General features: G+C 43.2%; 1 protein-coding gene across 4 annotated transcripts in view; it reads right to left on the bottom strand.

The window, feature by feature from the left end:
* Positions 1-336: 336 nt before the first annotated feature.
* Positions 337-24,820, bottom strand: part of ARFGEF3 (ARFGEF family member 3) — a 152,723-nt gene continuing 128,239 nt past the window's right edge. For all 4 annotated transcript variants that reach the window (XM_059713482.1, XM_059713486.1, XM_059713484.1 and 1 more), the window contains 9 exons: positions 23,904-24,048; positions 21,196-21,324; positions 19,791-19,967; positions 19,224-19,338; positions 18,519-18,621; positions 17,500-17,631; positions 16,084-16,214; positions 8,604-9,831; positions 337-6,319 (listed from right to left, as the gene is read on the bottom strand). In XM_059713482.1, the coding sequence (XP_059569465.1) occupies positions 6,128-6,319; positions 8,604-9,831; positions 16,084-16,214; positions 17,500-17,631; positions 18,519-18,621; positions 19,224-19,338; positions 19,791-19,967; positions 21,196-21,324; positions 23,904-24,048 (2,352 nt within the window). In that variant the 3' untranslated portion in view covers positions 337-6,127. The remainder of the gene's footprint in view (positions 6,320-8,603; positions 9,832-16,083; positions 16,215-17,499; positions 17,632-18,518; positions 18,622-19,223; positions 19,339-19,790; positions 19,968-21,195; positions 21,325-23,903; positions 24,049-24,820) is intronic.

The following is a 24,820-nucleotide window of genomic DNA, read 5'->3' as shown; positions in this document are numbered from 1 at the left end:
GCAAGCTGAAATTGGCTTCACTTGAGCTGGAGGGTCAGAAAAAATGAGGACAGTCTATGATCTTGTCTACTAAATAGAGGGGCACATGTCAAAAGTGACAAGATAAGAGTTTTACAAACAATATCCAGGACTGCCATGCAACACTTAAAGCATTCCCTTAAGGTCCACCTTGACAGGAGAATCCAATAAATACTACATATGCAAAATTCAACAGAGTTTTCAAAACAGAAAAAAGAACAAAACAGATTCATGTCATCCTATCAGAGTAAAGGATCCGTTTCTTCACTGATGGAAAGAAGAGGGGGAAAAAAAATCTCATAATATACTGCAAAGAGGTATTTACAAAGAGTTCAAAAGTTGACAGAACTTGTACATTTATTGTCTTCAGTTCTTTAAGAAAAATGAAACAAAACAAAAACCCCAAACTCCCCAAAATCTGACACACATGCACACAAAACAATGGAAACAAGGAACACAGAAGCAAGTGAGATGAAGAATCCAGTTCTTAACCCAGAGCAACGAGGACCTGTAAGCAAACTCAGGCTCTTGGTAATGCATTGTAAGCCAGACTGATTTTTCAAGGCTCTAATGATTTCTCCAATTAATGCTGGAACTGCAATATGCTGCCCTGACCTCATGTTACACTACCAGGGCTTGCAGCAAGGGCTTTAATGATTTATGTAAGGGAGTGCTCTCTTGTGCGTGTAAAGGAATATTTCTTGTTTGGAAATCCAGTAATCTGCTCCATCAAAGGAGGTGGTACCACACCCACCAGCATCTTGTTTTAGTATTCTAACCGGATTAATACTGAAGGGCCTTAAGGCATTTTCCACATGACTTTTCTGTAACTTTTCTCAACTGAAACCTAGTCAAATTAACCAAGAGGAGTTTCTAGTACTTCACTGGCCCTGCATCCCAGTGGCTAGTTTTTGAAGATTTACAGTCACATTTTCACATTTAAAAAATGCTTTGCTACCTCCCCTGCTAATTTGTGAAACAGCCACAGAAGACAAGAGGGGAAATAATGAAACTGCTCTAACAGAAAGATCTGGCAAAAGATGCACAATTACCTTGAACTGTTTCTCTAATCCTTTGATTTATTATAATGTGATACATGTGCAACAACCCAAAGTAAACAAACAAACAAACAAATAAACAAACAAACAATCAGCTGAAGTATTATTTTAAAATTAATATTATTTGCATTTAACTTTGGTAATTAGAGGGCTTTTTATCGGGACAATATATTTAACACAGATGGAGTCCTGATCCAGGACCAGGGGGTGTTATGTAGTACAACTAAATAATCATCACAGACACTCCCTGCACTGAGAAAAGGCAAACTCCTCAAACTATGATATCTCAGAGACCTGGAATTAGGGAAGAAAGGAGCACAAGGCCTAAATCTCAGTTAACTCCTGCCTGGCTTTGGGGAAGGGATAGTGGTAGGGATGGTGTGAAAGATGCCTCTAAAGCCACACTCACCATCTTAGGCTGTGCAATGGCTTATTTACTTTCTAATGTAAATCACTTCACTTCAAATACTGCTCTCAGTATCTCTTCCTTTTCAGGACACAAAAAGCAGAAAACAGCTATAGTGTAGTGCAATCAGATAGGCCCCAGCATGCCCCCATGGCAGTGAACTTGGAGCAAACCTGGGAGAGCGCTCATCACTGGCAGGGGAGGTAGTCTTAGCAGGAGCTACTGTCAAGGCATGCTTTTAGTGAGCAGAAACAGCTTCTTATGTTACCAGATCAGTAGTAGTGGGCCTGCTGCATTATTTTTTCCTCGTTTTTTTTCTACACAGTTAATAGACTTAAATTATCAGCAGTGTTCTTTTCTTCTTCCTTGTTATTTTATAAACTTTACAAAGCAAAAAGAACCCAACAAAAAACGCAGAGCATTCTGGCAGCCTAGTGTCCTGTTAATGTCCTGTCATTAAATATCCCCATGGACTACAAAGTGCTTTTTCTATTTAACAATTCTTTGCATGATGACCATTTCCTGATTTATTAATTTAAAATATACCAGTAATACTCTTAACACAACTTTGCTTATTTCCTATGACTATGTCCCACGGGGAGCTGGGGAGTAGAGGCACTGATGGTAATAGTGGGCACTTAAATGTGGTTGCATAAACAAAAAGCAGCTTAAAATAGATGGTTGGTTATCCATGACCTGGGCAATTGCTCCTAAAAGGTGCAGGAGTAGCATTTGCAACATGTAGCTGTGAGTGAGGGTGGATGAGGAAGTTGGGTCACATCTAGCCAGTGTCAGCTACTAACACACATCTTACACATTATGCTCTCACAAATTATCAATCTAATATTTCCCAGCATACAAGATCTGATTCTGCATCCAGCTTTATACAAACAGCACCCCTGAAAATCACTTCAGTTTTAGATTAGTTCAGTAACTCCCAATTCAACAGTGTCACAAAGACTGAAATCTGGCCAATGTACATTTCATAAGAAAATAGGAATAGACTGTGGTAGTCTACACATAACAACAGTGGGCTACAGACTACTCTTACTATATTCAGTAGTAAAGACAGTGATAACAGCATACACGCTCAATAAATAGCCTTATATGGTTACTTAAATATGAGTGAACCACACTGAAGATAATGCTACAACAAAGGCCAAGCTACCCAAAGGCTGTATGTACCAAGTAGAAAATTAGAACTGGTTAGGAGTTTCTTTTAAAGAAGCTTTAAATAAAAATAAATAACCAATGTGTCTTGTTGGCAGGAGAAGGTATCAATGAATCTCCTGGTTTCAAGAGGAAAAAAACCCTGTGAAACCATTGACAAATTTGTTCGGTCAAAATGCTTTTTAATTTCAGTAATTAACTGAATTTCTTGTAAAAAAAAAAAAATAGCTATCAAGTTGAAAAAGAAATGAAGCATTTGAAGTTACTGATGTGTAGCGATTCATGTTTAGGGAAATTTTCAAGATTTTTGTTCAGATTTGATAGAGGACTATTTTGTTGTGGTTGACAGCTCAACAATTATCAGACAGAAAACAGCTCTGGGGGATGATAGGGTGGCTATGAGGGCAGCTGGTTACAGCTCCCCAGTTTTTTGCATCTATCTGGCCAGTGTAGCTGTAAAGGATTCTAGGGAACACAAACCAACAGACAGCCAAGTGCCTTAGTCCCACAGAGGGAATAATAATGTTTGGGGTAAAATGTCAGCATTGCTGGTTTAATGCCAGCTGAGGTCTTTTCACTGTATCGCAGAATGCTCAGCTCTGGCCATATAACAGTCTGAACAGTGAAAAGGAGCCAGTTCACAGGAAAGAATCTGGCAGTCAGACTTCATCCATATGAATGCTGATGCCGTCCCCATGTATTGCAGCCAGTTCTGACCCATAAATGATTGTGGAGAACGTTTTGCAGGTAAGAGTCTCAAGAAGGACTCTCTATTGAACTAAAAGCTAGTCTTGGAAGTGACTCCAAGTTCTTCTGTTGATTTGAAGCTGAATTCTGACATTCTTCCATCAAACACTTTTGGCTTTAATTTCCAAAGATGTTTGTAGTTTAAGGGGAAAAAAAACCAAACAAATGAGCTAGACTGGATACAAAGGTGAATATCACAAACCATACTTGACCAATTATAGTCTCAGGTAAATTTTCAGATGTAGGGTTTAGCATGTACATTGGCTAGATCCAGTTAACTTGCTTGGAGAGGACAGATATGCTTTCAGAAAGGGGACAACTTGTACTTTTATGCAATTCAATGAGAGAGCCAAAGTTGTACCTGATGGAAACGGGTACAAACTCTTGGGAAAACTTGGGGCTTAAGATGGAAATGTACATTTCATTTTTGTGTACAGTTGCTAAAAGATTAAGTACATCACAAGGTATACAGAAGTACACCACACAGAAGTATGATCCTGGAGCAACAAAATGATGCCCCCTGTCAGGAGGGATGCAGCGCATTTCATGTATCCAGAGGACATTTCTCTATGCATTACTATGCACATGTATCAGCTATACGTTCAAAACTACTGGGAGGAAATTGGCTGTTTTAATCTGCAGCCCCTCCCACTTCCCCAGGACTTCCTGGAGTAATCCAAACTACTTGACTACCAGAAGCTTAGGTCCTAGTTCTGCAAAGGACTCTGCAGCTGCCTGAAATCTCTTAAACTGAAATAGTGTTTTGCCCTCATGTTGTTCCTTGTAGAATCGGGGTCTGGTTGTTGGCCAAGTTTCACTTTTTATAAGGAAGATTTTCTTTTTGTGTTACACTAACATCCACGCACACACCATTTGTAGACATTGCACAAACAGGCAGGGGCTGAGAAAACTAAAAGTGGACTCTGTCCAAGACAAGAGATCACTGGCCAACTGAGGAGTACCACTGCCACATCTTATCCACTTTGACTCTGCTAATCATGGAGAATTGGTAATGGGATGAATTCAGTAGTGAATGCTGGCAGTCCCCAGGGCTCCAGCAGCCACACAGGCTGCTTACAGATGTAGAAAAAACACAAACAAATGGTGCTTTACTTTGAGCTTGGTGTACCCCCATGCTGAGCCCAGCACCTGCTCAGAAGAGGCAGTGCGTTAGTTGGACCTGGCTCACCCACTGTCTGTATAGATCGGGCACTTTAGTGGGGCCTTTTTGGTGCTTTTATCTAATAGCTAATTGAATTAGCTATTACATAAAAGTGCCCAAAAACCCCGCTGAAGTGCCCAATCTATACTGATGCTGCAGATATGGGTCGAACTAATGAGCTGCCTCTTCCGATAAAGCGTTTCCCCCCCCGCTTCATGTCTGTCAACAGCCATAATAGTTATATTCCCGTGTCTGTCTTAAGTACAAACATAAACACTAATGCAATTTGGAGGGCTCTTTGATGTATAGAGTATACTTGGTTAAGTACTTGGTGCTGTCACAACCCTTCTTTCAGTCTGCACTGTGCCTCACGGGTGTATATTTCCCACTAGCTTCACAGGAAGAACAACTTATTTCCCTTAGCAGATGGACATGGAAGGATTGCAAGAGCAATCTGTTGTGTGGTAGAGAGGAGAGGGTTCTGTTGTGTATATAAGCTGTTGATATGTCAGCTAGGGATTAGGACCACAATGCTACCTTTGAAACCATGTTCTATATGTTGGCAACAAAAAGCGGGCAGCATAGGTTCCGTGATATCAACTTTAGGTCTTTCAAGGCTTCTATAATATAGGGACAGACCTCCTGGGTTGGGGTTTGAGTTTATCCATTCTATAGCTAAGATTTTCTGATGTTATTGAGCAAAGCAGCTACGTTGCACTCCAGATTGCAGACCTTAACAGATACTACAACTTTTCAGGTTTTACTTAGCAGTAGGATCAAACGTGTTTTTATATGTAATGATCTTTAGTTAGATTTTCTACTCCGGTGTGTGTGAGCTTCAAAAGGGGGAAAAAACCCCAAAAGATTACCCTAAGCAAACAGCCAAAGATGACTAACTTTATTCCTCAATGTTTTCCTTTCTATTCTTCTATGATCTGCATCTGTGACTTAGGCAACACAGCTGTCTGCATAACTGGTTTTTCAAGCGCAGGCACAGGACTGACTGTGCTCAAGTGACAGTTGTGACCACAGATAACTGCAGGTGCAGTATCAAGACTTGTAATCAGAGGAGCCCTTACTATCACACGTTCAGAAATGGAAATCAGTTAATGCCATACTGAGAATTTTGTGCCTGCACTAAATTTTGGGATTTATAATCGTCTTCCATGAGAATTTTTGTTATGAACATGATCACTTTCATCCCAACCTTATTCAAAATGATTTGGACTCTCTCTGCACTGCAAAGCAGATTCACAAATAATGTGCAGTTTCAAGATTGAAAATGCCCACTGTGAAATTTACTGAGCCTTTATGTACCAGCCTGATTTACTAGCAGTTGTCAGCTTAACCCCTTGACATCATTTCCTTTGCTGGTGTGAGACATACAATCTGAAATGGGCAGGGAATATGCTGAGGAGCTCACCGTTTCAGAATTTAATCAACAGATAGGCAGGTGAATGTATAGCTCCTTACTGGTTACACATTTCAAATATAACCTTCAGTAACTGCATTTTTTCTGTGTACCTTTTGATTCCTTCTCCCTTGCTAAAGGAGTATGTATATCTTTTAGACAATGATATCATAGACCCGACCGACTCTTCCCAGCCATTCTCTCACAGCCTGACGGATGCGGATGTCGGTCACATGGCATGTCAGCTGACTGATGCAGGGGAATACTGCTGGTTGGAGGGCTGTGAATGTTTGGTCTGGCAGGGCCTGGATCTGGTTGAGAACAGTCAGCACCATATTAGTCCAGGCCTGAAATAAATGGAAAAATGAGAAGGTAAATTAGCCACTGAGACCCTATACCACACTATAAGCCTCAATCTGTGATCAATCAGTGCAAATCAGGGGGAATTGTACTGCAGTCAACAGACTTACACCAGTGATGTAAGAGAGAAAGCAGTCAGGCTTTTATCTCAATCCCATCTTTACACTTCACAGATTTTAAGATGTACTGCCTGGTATTATAACCCACTTCATCCCCATCACCAGGAAGCCTAACCTTTTGCTCTTGGGAAAGGAAGTTAGGCACAAGGGTAGTCCCACCCCTTGACAGGTGCCCTGCCTCCTGGTCACCATCTTGGGACCGGAAGTCCCTCCCCTTGCCTCAGAAGTACTCCTTTTGGGAGGGAGGGTGCTGCCACCTTGAAATGGGAAGGAAAAAAAAACCCCAAATCATATAATAAAAGAATCAAACATCAACTATAACTTATTTTAATTTTATTTAAAGAAATATTTTTATCCTGATTTATATGTGCTTGCATAGTGTATCTAAAGGCAATTGCACAATAGCTCAGAATACAGCCTTACTCTTGCGTATTGTGTGTGGGGGATAAAGGGGTGTGGGGGATAAGGGGGTGTATGTGGGGGGCTGTGGTTGGGGAGTGAGGGCTGTGTAGGGTGTGGGCAGGGTGGGTGGTGTGTGCAGCGGAGGGTCTGGGGTTATGGTGGTTGGGATGGGAGTGTGTGTGGGAGGGTGTGGGTGTGTTTGGGAGTATGGTGGGGGTGCATGTGTGTGCATGTGTGTGGGAGTTGGCAGGGAGGGGGGTCCCTGGAGTGTGCCAGTCCCTGGAGCTATCTGTGGGGGCAGCATGTGGGCCGAGCTGCACCGAGCCCTGTGCGATGAAGCTAGCGGTGCAGGTCGTGGGGCTCGGCTGGGGTGACAGGGAGAGGGATGGAGTCAGCCCAGCTCCATAGCATAGAGCTCCCTGCTGATCCCCATGATCTGCTTGTAACAGTGAGTGCGGCCAGGCTGCCAGCTCCACTGCATGTGGTTCAGGCAGATGGCATGTGAGCCTTACACAATGCAGCGAGGCAGACCCCGCTCCCAGACTCCGCACTCCCACCAGGCTGCCCCACTCTGGGTCCCCACCAGCACCAGCATAGTCCCTGTGCTCCTGCCCCTTCCCCTGCCACCCTTCCTCTGGTGCTTCCCTACTTTCCCTCCCATGCGCCTGCCTGTCACTGCTGCCGCCATGCGCCTGCCTGTCCGCCCACTGCTGCTTCCTGCCCCCCCGCTCCCTCCTGGCCAGGCTGGCTCCATGTTATGCTGTGTGGTCCTGGCCATGCAGCTGGGAACGGCATGGTGCTGGCCAGGGTGAGTTGGCTCCGGCAGGATGCGGATCCCAGCTGCACAGCTGGGACTGCATGGCATGGCATAGCATGGAACCAGCCCATCTCAGGCCGACCCCTGTGGAGTGGGGCAATCGTTGGCGATCCTTCCCGCCTGCGCCCCCCACCCCCCAGTTTTTATCCGAAACTCTCTTGGACAGAGGGAGGGGCGGGGGAACAGCCCCATGGTTGCCAGGCCAGAAGTCTCTGCTAGGCAGAAGCTTCTGGTTGGGTCTTGGAGGTGCTGAGTGGACCTTGCAGCTGCCATTGCTGGATCCTGCTGCCACTGGTATCTTGTCAGCTTTGACAGGCATCCAGCAGTAGGTAATAATTTTCTAAATTTTAGTGGGGCCCCACAGGCTGGAAAGAATGGCCTGGCAGGCCACATCTGGCTCACGGGCCTTATTTTGCCCGCTCCCGTTACAGAGCATCCCTGTTTCTCCCAGAGATGTGAATAGCAACTCTCTAGCTGCAGTTCAGGATTTTTGCTCTGAAACTGGGAATAAAAGCAGTTCTATTAGCACAAGACATCAAACGAACAGTTATTAGAGTGTTCAAAAGCACCCATGTGACTCAGAAGCCCACATCTTATTTTTTGAACAGACTTAAGCATTGCAACTTTGAAGGTGGATGGGGTTTAATGTCACTTCCGAAAATGGGGTGTTGGCTCCACTTAAGCATTTTTTGAAACTTTTACCCAGAACTGATGACATTAATGTAAGGGAAGTTTAACTGTTCTTTCACAGAGTAGTCTCCCTCTGATTTCACCAGGACTTGGGCCCAGGTCAATGGCAGGCACTGGGGATATTCAGTATGGATCATGGGCAAACTTTTCCAAATAAGGTGTTAAGTCTCTGATTCAAGAGTTTCTTTCAATCTTTTCTACCCCTTTTCGCATTACCCTACCATATTCTATGAATGTTCCTACCTGTATTTGTGCCTCAGCATCTCGAACAGATATATTCAGGGAGCTAACAGTAGACCCCGAACGTGGTCTCTTCTCCTGCCTCAGGATCTCTGGGCCAGCACTGAAGGAATGCCTCATTTGGCCCTGGTCTACAAGATGTTGTGGTCGCTGGGGAAGAGGTGAATCTTGCCCTCTTGAGCCCAGCAGCTCCCCTTTCTTTTCCACCTTGACATCTTTGACGAAAGTGGTCAGGTTATGTTGCTGCTTTCTTTTCTTATACTCCGTCATGAGTTTGGAGATAGTCTTGTCAGCAGCGATGGTGTAGATTTTGTTGCCAGCACTCTCCCACCATTCTTTTTTCCTGGCTTGATCCTTTTTTTCCATCTTAGGGCTCAAGGGGGATGGCAGCAGCAGCATTTCTCCACTCCCTCCCTTGGGAGTCAGACTGTCTGCGAGATGGTCTCTAATTTGACTTCTGTCATCTTCTGAGGGTGTGTCCTTCCCAGACAGCCCTCCAGTTGATGGGGTGGAGGTTTCTGATTGAAAGGATGGTAGGATGAAAAAAGGGTCACCTTTGAAAACTGGAGGCTCCTCCACAGTATTCTCCAAGTCCAGGTGCATTTGGATATAGTTGTTGCACAATTCCATGCATAGTTTGTGAAGCCTTTTGATTAACCAACCCCAGTCTGCATTGCTGACTGGCTGAACACTCAAAGATGGAATTCGAGCTCTCCACTGCCTTTTCTCTTTCCCTCGTGGTGGGCTGACTTGAGCAGTTTCTTCAAAAATGTCTTCATCCTCTGATGAGCACTGCTGGGAGGAATCTGTGCTTCTTTCGTCATCCTCAAAAAGGATCTTCTTCACTTGGTCAGCGGTGATGTTCTCTTGGTTTGTCAGAATAGCACACACCAAAGCATGGAAATAAATGTTGAAACTCATTGCTGACTGGCGGTACAAGTTGGCTGCCCCACTTATGCCAGACACTTTTTTCAGCAAGCACTTCAAGCCAGGCCTGGTGTCAAACTCTCTGGCTGTTCGATAGGAATCCAACAGTAAGTCAAAGATGGCAGCCAAATTCTGCATAGAAATGTACCTAAGAAAGCCAGCCAGTTTATTTTCTGGTACTTGTATTGTCTTCTCCTCCATGTGAGAGGGCCCTTTCACAAATTCTTCCAACAAGATATCGTACAAATTTTGCAGGAGTACTTGATGGGACAACAGACTCACCACTATGGTCCTGAAAGGAATACTAGATGCCACAAACAAAGAAAAAGAAGGTAGACAAATTAACAGCTGATAAGTCATCCATTGTCATGCTACACTTTATTTTAGACTGACATATAAAAGATACAGAGGGCCTAATTTTGCCTTTCCTTATTTGCTTCTGTAATCTAGACTCATACCTGAAGTCTCATTTACTACAAAAGGGTGGGTTTAGCACCTTAAATTTCCTGGGCTGGACCCTAAGCCAGAGATACCCTCATGCAAACTGCTTTCAATGATGGCAGACATTGTGAACATATAAATAAGAGAGGGTGAATATAATTTTGAGACACCGCAACAAAGAGCCAAGACAAAACTGGTAAAAGCAGAGTGCTCATATTGCGATTGCAAAGTTTATTCCAATACTATACTGCAAGTTTGTTATTTCTGTTGCCTTTGAAGATACCTGGCATACTGACTGCGTGATTAAATATTCTCTTTTTTCAGTGCCATGACAACTGAATTTATTCTACACACTGTAGATTCCAGTAACTGGAAGAATTTATGTCAACTCCTAGAGACTTTTTTTGGTTTAGGCCCTTGGCTCACTGTCTTGCCTGCTTGCTTCATGTTTTGCTGAGCTCTGACACCCTCTAGTGAGAAAACCCTTACAACAACTCTATGCAAACCCTAGAAAAAGTTGTGCTTTGCTCTGACAAGGTCTAGACCAGTGTTTTTCAACCTTTTTTTGTTCACAGGCCCCTAAAAAATTTCCAGTGGAGGTGCAGACCCCTCTGGAAATGTCAATGGAGGTGTGCGCCCCCTTTGAATTGTAAGTATGGGTATTCACACACTTTTGATTGATCATAGTTATCTTTCATGGACCCCTTAGATGTAGTCTGTGAATCCCCAGGGGTCCTGGACCACAGGTTGAAAACCACTGGTTTGGACAATACACTACCGAAAGGTCAATGCCCGGATTGCCACTTCCACTTCTGGTTAAGCCAGTAACCTCACTAAAGCCTCTCAGATACAACCAAGAGGCCTCAAAAACATAGACATACATAAGGCATATAACAAAGATTGTGCTGAGACTATTTCATTTTAAATTATATCACTCTGTTTGTAAGAGTCTATCTAATTGATTCCAGGTTGAGTGCATTAAATAGATGCCTCCACCTGAACACTGTGAATATGATATGGAAAAATCACTCAGTCATTATTATTCTCATATCCCTGCTCCCCTTAGTAAGATTAGGAACACTTTATAATACCTCTCTGAATTCAAGGTCTGCATCAGAAGGCCAGGATTGCCAAAGAGCCTTATTGTTGCCATTCAAATTTTGAGAGGTTCACCAGTGAGTAACATTAAGAATCCTACTGCACTGACTAGGGAAGAAAGGCTAGAATAAGGTTGAAGGCACGATTTTTAATCCATACGTAATACCGGTGTCTCAGTTTTTTCATAATCTCTTCAGTCTTTATAATTACTCTATCATTAGAACTAGAACTCATGTTGTGGCAAACATACATGAACAGCAGTGTTGATCTTGAGCAAGGGTGGGAAAAATCTGCCCCCCCGGCTGCATCCGGCCTGCGAGACCATTCTATGCGGCCCGCGGGGCCCCTAAAAAAATTTTGAAAATTAAAATTTATCTGTCCTTGGTTCCTGTCAAAATGACAGGAACCAGGGGCAGTAGGACACACAGGAAGCCTGGCAGGCTTCTGCAACAGCAGGGTCTGCCCCCCTAGCCGGGGCTTGTGGCCTGGGACCACTTGGCTGCACCGGCACGGGAACCTCAGGTAAGGTGGGGGGGGAGGGGGAAGGGCAGGGAAGGAGCTGGTGCTGAGCACAGGGAAAAGTAGCCAGTGCTCCTTGCTGCAGCCCTTGCGGGGCTGTCCTGAGCAGGCACAGCAGCCCCATGCAGGCTGTGAGTGGCTGCAGCCCGGGGCGCTGGCCATGGTGTAGGGGAGGGGGCGCTTCCCCCCCCCGCACTTAGTACCAGCTTGTAACTCGCCCACCAATGTTTGCTGCTGCTGCCCACCTGGAGCTCGCGCCGCAGTAGGCTGCGGAGAGGCTGCCACCACCCCACCCTGTGCTGCCCAGCGCGCGAGCTCCAGATGAGCAGCAGCAACAGCAAACACTGCCCGGCACGGCAAGCAGGGGGGCTGCAGGGGGGCTGCAGGTGCTGCCGCCACAGTGCAGCCCTGATAGGCAAGAACAGAGCTGGCGCGGGGCCCAGGCTGGCAGAAGGGGCAGGTTACAAGCTGATGCTGAGTACAGGGAAAAGCAGCCTCTTGCCCACCCCATGGCCGGCACCCTGCCCTGCAGCCGCTCGCAGCCTGAATGGGGCTGCCTGTGCCTGCTCAGGACAGCCCTGCATGTGCTGCAAGCAGCTGCAGCAAGGAGAACCAGCCACAAGGCGGGCAAGAGGCTGCTTTTTCCCACACTCCGCACCAGCTCCTTCCCTGCCGGTGAGCAGGGGGTCGGAGCTGTGTGCTACTCCCCGCCTGTACCATGCAGCTGGGGGTACTGGGAGTGAGCAGACGTGGGAGCACAGGGCCCGCACTGGTGTCCCAGGGCCAGTGCCAGCAGGGCGGCAGGGGTACAGGGTCCTGGCTGGCAGGGGCTTTATGGAGCCGGGCCAGCTCCCCTTCTGCCTGCAGGTGCAGTCCAGCCCGGCTCCACAGACCCCTGCCAGCCTTTATCCTGCTCTGGGCCCCACTGGTGCTGGCCCTGGGACACTGGTCTGAAGACATCGGGACACTGGTCCCAACATGGTGACCAGGGGCGGGGCTGCCCAGGTGGCCCTCAACAGCTTGCCAAAACTGGGTAAGCGGCCCTCCGTCAGAAATAATTGCCCGCCCCGGTCTTGAGAGTAGGGATGTGTCACAGTGGGCATGTCTACACGAGACGTTTACTGTGGAACTGCCTAATTAGCTCTGCAGTAAAGTCTGTGTCTACACGTGCAGCCCTATTAGGCCACAGTAAACTAATTAACTGCTGTAGGTTAGTACTTGTAAATATGGCAGCAGCGTCCTTTACTGTGCAGTAATGTATGTGTAGACACTGATGTAGCTGGTTGGGGCACAAGGGTGCTAAGGTGCAGGAACTGCCTGCTGGCTAACCCTGCACTGTAGCACCCTCGTGCCCCAGCAAGCCCCAGAGCACGTTGAGCTGGGTTGGAGGAGCCCTGGGTTGGCAGGCTAACCCCATGAAACTGCCAGCTGGGGCTGCTCTAATTTGGCTCAACACGCTGCAGTCCCAAGCACATGTGTAAACACAATACACCTGGGAGCAATAAACTCTGGTGCATTATGCATTACCAGAGTTTATTGTGTTGCATTAATTGCACCTGTAGATCTGCCCACTTTTTGGTCAGCAAATAAATGAATAACTGATTTTCCAATATACTTGCAATACAGAGAAAAAATAGTTTCGAGCTAAATCCATTCAACTTGACATGTTTTGATCCAGGGATTAAACATTTTGTTTAATTCTGAAGATTTTTATATGATTTGAAATGTGTTTGAAAATTGAAGTCAATTTTGAAATACAAATAGTTTCAAATTGAAAATTTGAAACATTTTATTTACAAAGTGCTAAAAGAAAGTATGGGGGGGGGGATTTCCTTGTTTTCAAGTGAAACAAGTCAGTGAATTTGACACACATTTGTGAAACATGCTGTTCGAACTTAATTGGCATTTTTCCACGCCCCAGATTTTGCCCACCCCTAGACAGCATGCTTCTGCCACATAAATGCATGTCACCCAAGTTGAAAATGTCAAGAGGCAATTCCTGTGTGCATGCACTCCAGACAACAGTTTTATTGCTTTCCATGTAAACAGATGTGCATGTGCATTGAGCACGACTTCACTGGTTGGTCCTGGTGACTTGGTAAAATCTTTACTGGTCTCATATCATATAAGGAGGATGATAATGATAAAATCTTGATGCTCTTTTTCTAGGAAGTCATTTGCTTTAAATACAATACGGAGACCCTTGTTCAGTCGGGCACGTGCCTAACGGAGTGCTCTGATTTCAAGGAAAGATGTGTCAAAAATCAGGGAAACTGGCAGTCTAATAGGCACACAGACTAATTGAATCAAATATTTAAGGTACTGCAGGTTGGAGTGTTATTTCCTTACTAAACAGTAAAAGAAGGTGCTGACTCGGGCATACAGATGAGAGCACATGACACCAGGATAAGATTCAGGATAAGATCCTTCTATTGCCTCTTGTTTGCAATTGCAAATTACAAAATTACATTGTAGGAAGAGAAAAGATCTCTTACCCCAGCTTCCTGTGAAATGATGCAGCATTAAGGAAACAAAAATCAAAAGGGGAAAAGAGAAACTCCACTAAGGTTAACGCAACATTTTAGCAAAACTAGACCACTCTTAAGCATGCAAGATGGAGTGCAAGTGCATTACTGTAGAAAAGAATAATATGAAAATTAATATCAGGGTTAACTTTCAAATTCCTACTTCAAGTAGGAAGTAGGCAGAATGGTGGAAGCACACTTAAATTGGAAAACAAGGACAAACTCTTTCTGTTGTTCTTTGGATGCTGAAGGAGCATTCAAAGAGAGTCTGCTGTCACAGTGCAGTGATCCTTATTAAAATATGACCATATCTCTTGTTCCATTATAAGTACCATGGACCACACTGGGACCTATTTGTTAAAGGGGCATTATACAATCTGTTCCACTTTACAGCATGGAGAGGGATGGGTCTCATGAATGCAAACCTTCCTGACCCTCTTTTTGGAGTCTTGTTTCTTGATGGGCAGCAGGACAAAGCAGGGCCCAAACTCCCAAGAGGGTAGGGAGCATTAGGACTGCTAGTACTGGAGACAGTGCATAGCCATGCAAGGCTAGGTGGCTTCTTGCATGCCCTCCTTGCTCAACCAAAGGGTGGCCATCAAGATGTGCCCCTTTGCAGTGTAGAAGGCTTTAGCTCTGAATGAGGAGGGGCAAAAAGGATCTTATTTGGCACAAAACCTGCTTGCAGGATATTTCATCACACACATTTTATCCTTGAAAATATCACTGCTGATATTACGTTTCCAGTTATATAAATTCACCAGTCTCATTTTGCTCCGTATTCATACAACTCAAAGTGATGTTACTTCTGCACTGCTAATCTTTGCCAACAAAAATATTGTGACAAGATCAGAATAAAAAAATATCATGCAATCACATGCTGAAAGGTCTGTGATGACATGACAGGAGGGCTTTCCACACAAAAAAGAAATGCAACCAGAAAGAATTCCTCACATTAGGCTGTTGAGACTAACTCTTTGGCTGCGGATACTACTTTTTCCACCAGGAGATTAGTTAATGTTGTTCCACTAGACCCATTAATTTTTCTTACATTACTTCCCATTCATAATTCAACAGCATTATGAATTTAAGAGGCCTTTCACAGAAACAGGCAACACTAGATTTTTCTCTATGCACAATTTTGATGCAACAATAAAAATAATTAGAAATCTTATCAAAATATTTGTGCAGCTCAAGTTAAATTGGCTTTCATTTCCTACAGTCTCGGCTATTCATTTGCAAGCTGTACCCAGCACTCTGCAAATTTCTGAAAACTCTTGTGAAAATATCTGCATTTGGCTCATGAAAAATCAAGAACACTGCACTGAAGGAAATCTGTAGATACCAGAGATGGAAAGGAAATAGCACTGCAGGGCATTGAGTCCAGCTCCATCTGCTCATTCATGTACATAAACTCAACATAATTTATCAGCTCTTTTTCCAGTCTAGTTTTTACTTACCAGATAGCCCATAATCCGATTTCTTTGGGAGTACTGCCCAGTTCAACAGATCTCAATATTAGATATACTTTCCAGCATTTTGTCTAAAAACTTCAATTTTTCTTAATTTTATCCTATTTTCTTTAGCTGAATTCTCTTACATATTTTTTCAAGCATGCCCTTCATATCATTTCTCACAACTGTATCTAGCCATTCACTATGTTGCACATATTTACTTTTGTAAATGCTCACTTGTGTCTGAACCTAATGAAGAAGCTGACTGGCCTTTCAGTTTTCACACCATTACCACTGCCAGTGGTATTTAGGCACATGCTATAAGAGCAGTAGAACCATGGGACAAGCTGCTTAAAGAAGTTCTGGAAGCTCTTTCACTGGAGGCTTTCAAGAGGAGGATTCATAGCATCCGTCTGGGTTGGTTTAGGAATAGTAACTCTTGGTATTTGTGCAAGCGTCTAGAGTACATGACCCTTGAGGGCTCTATGACTATAAGCGCCTTCTGGAATGATGCCCTACCTTTTCTGTGTATGACCATTTGGTTTCTTGTCAGGAGGCAGTTCAATAATAAGCACGCAAGACTGAGCATGTTCAAATCCCTCCTTATTATTGGGCGTCTTTGGTGAGCATTGGGTGTCTAGCATGAAAACCTATAAAACACAAATTTAGCAAAATGAGCAGTTTAGTACCAAACTTTGTTCATTTCCAGTAACATCCCCAGAATCAAGTACTCTACAATATAAGACGATTCCAAATTCTTATTATTTATTTATAGATGCAATGAAGGAGCTAAGTGCCTGGTAGCAAACAGAGAGCCGCTTCTCTTTACCTAAAGAGTTTGGTCTCGGTAAGTGGCCCAGTGTTCAGAGAAAAACTAGACACCTTCCCCAGAGGCCACAGAAAGGTTGGTCTCTACTAATTTACTTCAGCTGACTCATGAAATAGCTATAATGCCAAATCCCTAAAACTCAAGACAAAGGTGGAATAACTTGGAAACGTAATGTAGGTATGAAAATGTAATTAAGGTAGGAGCAAAACAGCCCCCTTAGTGCGGTTAGTCTTTCACTTAGGAAGGTGATCAGAGACTGAGCACTCTGAATAAGGTTATTTTGTCAAGGGACCAAACAGGAATCAGGCACCCAACTCATACTCATTTGCAACAGGAGTTGGGAAAATGTTGGCCCTCATGGCTTTTCATGCTTTCTCTCTATCTATCCAGATAGTTGTGTTAAAGCACAACTGAACATAATGTGTCCTACAGGAACCACTGAAGAAATTGTGTATGAATAAAAAGTTACAGGAGTTGTCTTCTCCAATGCACAGCCCCTTCTCTTCAAAAATTGTGAGATGGTCCTCTGTTTGCCAGGGGCACCTATAAGTCATGTCACCCACTGGCTTTCCTTGGCCGTTGCCACCAGCACCTGTTCTACCTCTTAACTGCTGAATGGACATTTCAAGCAACAGCAACAGGTACTGGCAATAACTCAGGGCACAGGAAAGACCTGCTGGTTTCTTCTAACCATTCCTCTTTCTGTGCTGGACTTCCTTTAAGACGTAGCCTCAATGGTTAATTCAATTTATTTTTAAAATGACAGAAGTGACAGTGCTTTACTACTTGCTTTGCCTACTAGGGAATTCCCTTAGATCGGGGAGCTGCTGATTTGCTCCTGCTCTAAGCAATAAGCAGAGAAATTAGCCAGGTAAATTTCAACTATACTTAGCTGCACAAGTCTCCAAAGGGAAACAACAGATCCACAGAAGTGAACCCTACCTCCGCACTCCAAGTTACAGTTGTATGAGAGAAGACACTTTTCACAAGACAATGATCTCCCCTTACTAAGTATATTTGAAAAGAAAATTCCTCAGCTCCTGCTTGATCTAACTTGCTCACAAGGAGGGAGATCATTCTGGTTGCCTTAGGAATGAAATTGTTACCTGTTGTGCCATGGCTCGGATTCTCCAATATTCAGCTTCAGCACTGGGTGAGAGAGAGGGTGCTGCCACCTTCACTTCACAGGCATCTCCACTAAAGCTTTCAGATCCACTGTGGAAATAGCCCAGCAAGTTCTAGAAAGACACACATCAGACTTTCAGTGGGCGTGTCTACATGAGATGCTTAATGCTCATTAGTTTAATTCTACCGCGCACTAGTGCGGCTGGTAAAAACCTTGCTAATGTGCAGTAGGATCAGTCCAATGTGCAGTGTCACACACAATGTGTTCATCTGTGCTAATACACAGATTACAACTAATTACTGAACGTGTAAATGTGTCCGCTGTGTACAAAACCAGTGAAGCAGTCAGAGTCTTCTAACCTGGTGAGCACGTATTGAGCATTACCAGATTCTGAGGTTGCTTTTTAGCAGTTTGGCTTGGGATGGCCTAATAGGCCTCTCCCTCTCCACCTCAAAAACACAGAGGTAAATTCTAATCTGGACTGAATTTGCAGCAAAAAGGATCACTTGGACATTCTTTCCTTTGTTACTTCCTACTCCTTCAAATACTGGCAGTTTTAAAAAGTGTTCCCTACCTATGCTATTTACAATGTCTTTGTAAGAAAGAGAGAGAGATATGACTTCAGATTCCAGTGTTATTAATTCAACATTTTATCTTAAATTGAAGTTAATGTAATTATAATAATTTATGTCTTACAGTATCTTCTGGTGGATGCAATTTTAAGAACGTTTGCTTACTCTTAGCTTGTACAAAACACCAAACAGGGCTTGCATGACACAATGAAAAACAGGGCTAATTATCCCTGGCCGAGTGGCACATTAACATCATGCTATGCCACTTCCAGTACTTGAGTGGGTTCATTCAGAACTAGTTTGAGAATCTCTTAGTGGAACTACTTTGTGTCACGCAGACCTGCACATAACAATTTCTTTGGAAAGGAGTAACCTAGGAGTATCAATGCCCCAACCTTGCTGACATTCACTAGAATTTGGTTTTTACCTTCACTGGCTCAAGAGTGGCAGAAAATGCATCCTGCAAGGCACAGCAGGCCAGTCTCCACATCTCTTCAGTAAAAACAGGACCTGCTGTTACCAGGATGTACCTGCAAGAAAGGACACAAGAAGCTAGCAATACATTCTGTGAATCCCTACAAAATTCTCTCTGGCTCAAAAGGAAGGTGGCAAAAGTTAGAGATGCTGGGTGGAATAAAGTCTAGGCAGCTCATTCACAAGACACATGCCAGCCATTACACTTGAGACCTATGGGTGCCCATCAGACAGCTCTTTGATTAATTTACCTAGAGTTTGTGCATTAAATAGCAATGCTGGTATCAGTGTACAGCTGGTATTTCTATGGGAGACTGCTTACATTTAAAAAAATGGGCTTTGAATATTATCAGAGGGTAGGACAGTTCATATAGCCAGGCTGTGGGTATTCTCATGTCTACTTTTCACCATAAGGAATGTGGTTCTATAACAAGAAAACAGAGTGGCTGATTGCAGAAGTCCAACTGGAACCCTTCATAGTTTTCTCCACTTATACATTTTGCTTTTTAAGTAATGAAAAGCATGTTGTAAGACTACTATGGAGATGCTGACCAATCCAACCACTTCATGTTTTTGGCCAAGATTTCTCTATTCAGAAGTCTTAGAAGCACTCCTGTCTCCTAAACATACTGATAGGGAGAGAACACCTGATCATTACCTGATACAGGAACAGCCAACTCTTGAGATTGTTTCTGTAGGCTCTGCTACACATGCTACCAACAACTTGAAAAGGTCTTTTAGCATTGTGTTGATCATATTCTCATAGCCAATGTCTGGGGGGGGGAGGAAGAAAGTCAGAGCAATTAGCATTATCATTTTGCAATATCATTTAGACAAAAAGGATCCTTTTTTCTTCTTGTTGTTCAGAGAAGTGATAATCAGGTTCCTCTTTAACACTAAAAAATGGTGTACTGGCTTTGAAATATAAAACAAACTGAAGCGAACCTTATCATTTTCAGGCGGCGAGGATGTAAGAGAATACCGCTGAAGTACAGTTGTGGAAATTCTGTGCTAGCTCCTATTCCTGCAAATTTTAGGTCAGCATATTGTTTCGTGCTTTTATATTAAACATAACAAAAATTTAGTGTCTTAAGGTAAAAGCAAATTGATAGATTGGGAAAGTCTAATTCTAACAAAAACAAACCATCTCATATACCTACACAGTAAAACACAGCCCCTGTAACTATTATGTCCTTAGATCTGATGTCGATGGGGCAGTTCTTACCTGAATGTATAAAGCTTTGGATGTGCTCCACTACTAATTCGCAGGAAAGACCAATTGCATGCTTGAAATTAGCAGATGCCACGTCCCAGTATGAATGGTCACCATGGCTACGATGGAGCCAGAGAGACATTGTGGGGAGAAGAAGATGTACAACTGCATAGATACCAAATCCTGGGCCTGAAAGAAAAAAAATACAACTAAAAAGTCAAACAGATCAGGGATGAGGATTATTAATGAAAAGTTGTGGCTTCCTCACCTCCCTCTGAATACCGTTCCCACAGAGACAGGCTACAGCAAGATCCTGATGTCCAAGAGAGCAAGATGACTAACACCACAAGATCTATGTGATCAGCCCCAACAATTCAAGTTCTTGGTGTTAAAAAGCCGATGGCTGTATCTCTTTCTCAACATATAGTATCTCATACTTCCATCCACCATACTTCTCATTTTCTACCCTGGGTACCTGCCATCACTCTTATTCTACTGAACCACTTCTACCTCCAAGCTGCCTGCAACAGATTGTCCTAAAATATCCAAAACACTGTTACTTTAACTAAAGGCCAGTAATATGTTCAGTGGAGCACACACTTCTGATTGCCTGTGGGAAGCAAACAAATTACCATGCATTTCCTACCATGTTGCTAAGGTGCCGGGAGAATCCATCTGTCTTAGTGGATGTGTTGTAGATTTATTGTAAGATTTAAGAGAAGCCAGAGCAACCACTTTCAGGGAAGGAATTATCAAAACCATGGCAACATATTGCGCCCCCACACCAAGCACATGCCCAGAAAAGGCATTGTGTTATTTTGATCAGGCTCTCCCAGATAGGTTTCAGAAACGTTTACTTCCCTGGAAGAGAGCAAGTATGTGCATGAAGGAAATGTTGACATGAAGTAAACCTTTGTTCTGGACAATCTCTACAGATGTGTAGAGACTGGGCCTATGCATCATGACATGACAACATTGCAGGGACTAATCTTCAAAAGAACACCATGGCATATATAGGTGAAGTAGACCTTGGAAAAAAGTCATTTGCTGTAAACACAAACCTTTTAGTATCCTCCAAGAGGTACCAAACAATTTCTACAATTATGTTTTTCCTTCTCCCTTTAGAAAGGGATCCTACACATTCTTGTTAGAGCCCCTAAGCAAAGGACATAATCCTTTGATGAAATTCCCTTTTTATCCTGGCAATACCGATCTTTACCTAACTAGAAAGGTTACTGATGAGATGCAACCTCTTTTCTATGATGCTAAGCAAACTACTTTCACAGCCTTGGCTGGCTTAACAAAACTTCTCAAAACACCTATTTTAGTACCCATTACTTATGTTTCACAAAATGCACTGTAGATTACAACAGGATTTTTGGTTTTAGTAGCAAATTATCTCTACATTTTTAATTACCAGGTATTTTGGTAACATCTCTCAGCAACTCAAAGAGTAAGTCCAGGGTGGGAGGCTGGTGCTGACGGGGACAGTTGGATATGGCAGTTGTTAACTCCTCCAGCAGAATGATCCAGACATTAATGAGGCCTAGAAACATGGAAATATCAATAAGACATCAAGAATAAGGTATGAGGAAAAAGACCTAGAAACTAAATTATATGCATTCCCGTTTTCACAGGTGGATCTTGCAGGGAAGACCAAAGAAACGTATCTAATGCTGGCTGAAAAATGTATTCCTTTATATGCCCACTTTATTGCATGTGCCCAATACGGCAAGGCTGAAATGGCCTGTACCCATAGGGTACAACTGCAATTCTCTCTAACTACAATTCTGCTTTTAGCCATGTTGTCTTCACCTGTGCAGCAAGTCACTGAGTGTGGAAGCAATACAGGCAGGCTTTTAGTGAGATGGTTTGGAAGCAGGTGGCAGAGGGACTTCTGAAAATGATAATCCACAACAGCAAAGATGATAGAAATTCTGCATACTAGTCTCGGGGGGTGATGAATGAAACAGGGTATGGGGTTAAGGAGGGCAGAAATAATGGGGTTCTTATCAGATGATCACTTTTATTCAGGAAAATGTAACAGCTAATGATGGTGTTATGTGCTTACGGGAATGCTGGAAAGGTGGAATTTAATGACCTTTTCGGCACTCAGCACTTGCTGATATCTGACATCATCAAGGTATAAAAAGACTTTATGAACATTAGCTACTTGAACCTCACCATATTCCTGAGACATAGTATAGATCAGTGTCCTTGGGATCAAACCCCTAGAAGCCCATTGTTTTATTAGACTGAAATGTATTCTTCTGTGATTCACTAAAATTCCCAATTTCACTACTACCTGTAGCTACACTTCAACAGTCTATGTCCAGAGGGAGCTCTGCAGTGATTAATTATGTTCCCAAAGAGACTTTAAAGACAGCTGTCAGCCAGGTTTGTTTAAGACTCACTGACAAAACTTGGTTCAAATTCATTAAATGCAATTTGGCCATGAACCTGGGAGACCAGGGGAACACAGTAAGGATCATTACTCATTTTGTGAGCTGATCATTTATTGAATCATACCATTTCCATGAGGTGCACTGTGAAAAGCAATGTTTTTCAATGTTTTTATACTCAGGGCACCTGTTGATAGACTCCAGGCACCCCTCTGAAAATGTCAGCTCTTAAGTTTTACCTTGATTTTTGACTACATAAAAATAATAGAGCAATACTTTTGTTGCAAAGAACTCACAAAGACTATAGCAGGTCAGAATATTTTTAATCTCATGGTTAAGAATCACTGGTGTAGAGGCAGTTTTCCAGGCCATGATGTGTTTATAGGCCTTTGGGGTAAAAAAGCAACAGAACTCCATACTCAGAGAACAGCACCTGGAGATCTGACAGAATCTGGAAGTACTGCTGACCAACAAACATCTTTTAGGAATACATGTTTCAGGAGTTTTGGCAAAGGTGAACCTGTATGACCATCCATGATCCTACTGCATGGAAAACTTGGATTCTGTGCTTAGTTCTGGCCTTGGTCTCTGATGATCTGGGCTATACAAGTGCAGAGAGTGGCCCCCTACACACTCAGCTCTACTAGAAAAAGTATGTCCTTGGTATTGTTTAGGATAGTTAATTAAAAATGGAGAGAACTTGTCATCAAATTGTTCTCTACAATCTATTACCATAGCAAAACCTCAAGTTGCTGGAACTTGTCATGGAAATTTATCATAGATTTCATAGACATTAGGGCTGGAAGGGACCTTGCAAGATCACTGGGTCCAGCCCCCTGCCCAAGGGGCAGGCAGTTAACAGGGGTCAAATGAACCTAGCAAGATAGACATCCAAGTGTTTCTTAAAGGAATCCAGGGTAGGTGCCTGCACCACCTCTGGGGGGAGCTTATTCCAGGCCCTGGGGACTTGGACAATAAAGAAATGTTTCCTTATGTCCAACCTAAAACGGTCTTCCAAGAGTTTGTGATCAGTGGACCTAGTCTTCCCAGTCTTAATGAATCTTCAGTCAGGAATATATTTCTCAGATCCAGGATAGAATTTCTTCTTAAAATGACAGAGCAAGATAGAGAGTGAGCCACAGACACAGCTGCCCCCATCCCCAGTACACCTAGCAGCTACACTGCTGTGGGGATGTGGAAGCCTTAAGTTCAACTCTCAAGCCTGATCTGGAACAGGAACTTGAACCTGGGGCTTCTAAATCCTACATAAATGCCTTAACTTGTGGGCTATTGGCTATTCCAAAGTGAATCTTTTTCTCTGGGGAAAAGAAAATCCAGCTTCTAACTGAGAACACTGAAGTTTTGTCTATAACACGAGTTGCATTTACCTGCCTGTCTAACATGGGGCGTTACTGGGTGCTGAAAAGATTTCAGAAAGCTGTATGCAGTGCATGGCTGAGTGTAATGGAGCTGAAATGTATATTGTTAAGTTTAGTGAAGTGTTTTTTCTCCTCACTAGGAGAGGAAACCCTACAATGAAGCCTAATTTCTAGCATATGTGATTACGCAAATGACAGACACAAGACAATAAATCTTTTTGGAATGCTTTTCTAAACCATTTGCAGCAGTCAACAAAACTCACAACTACATATGACAATAGCTGCTGATAAAGTCCTTTATCTCCCCACACTTGCACAACACCTCTATATTGATCAATATGTACCAGTGTCATCATCAAAGTCAGAAATGACACACTCCGTGCCATCCTCGCTGCTGGCTGATCGCTCCTGGACCCTTCGGGGCAAGTTAGCAAGCCGGCCACTGAGGAAAATTGGCTTCAAGGGCATTTTATAGATTTTGGCTAGCAACTGAAATAGAAAAATAATATGGAAAAGTGATAGCACATCATACACAGATAAATATTAGAATAACAGTGCCATATTTGCTTGAATATAAGATAACCCTGTATATAAGATACTTAATTCTATATATGGAAAATGTATACATTTATTATAATTTTCTTGGTAGAGAATCTAATTATGGGAGGTTTGCCATGAATTTATCCCCCCCTACCACTGTTACAGCAAGGAAAATAGATCTGGGGGATCAAGTAGCCCTCTTTCCCTTTGCCCCTCCCATCTTCTTCCACCTGCAGGCCCTTTCCCCCCTCCTCACTGTTGGACCCTGCTCTCCCTGGGCACACAAAGGTAAGGGTAAATTTGAAAGCACTGACCTTGAAATGAACACAATGTATCATATAGACAAATTACTACAGGTACCCATAGACTTAGTTCATTCAGAATTGATTCATTTTACCTTTTTTGGAAACCAGTGCAAGTTTTAACACAGGTACCCCATTCAAATGCTTTTAAGTAGCACTTTTGTACCTACTTCTATATAGTATAAACTATGCATGACATTAGTCAAAAGATAAAAGGCTCATGATTTACTGTATAGTTCACTGCCACCAGAGTCAACAGCATTTCAAGCCACAGTGGCCCCAAAGCTTAGCACCGCTCAGTATGTGTGTGTACTCCAGGATCCACGTTAATTAACCCCTCACCCATAACTGGAACCAGGTATTCTTGTGACAAGTCCTGGGATTCTCCAAAAGTGTATATGCAGATGAGGTGCAGAACA

Source organism: Alligator mississippiensis, chromosome 1 (assembly GCF_030867095.1).
Source record: "Alligator mississippiensis isolate rAllMis1 chromosome 1, rAllMis1, whole genome shotgun sequence".
Classification (NCBI taxonomy): Eukaryota; Metazoa; Chordata; order Crocodylia; family Alligatoridae; genus Alligator; species Alligator mississippiensis.
This window is presented reverse-complemented; position numbering and strand designations above follow the sequence as displayed.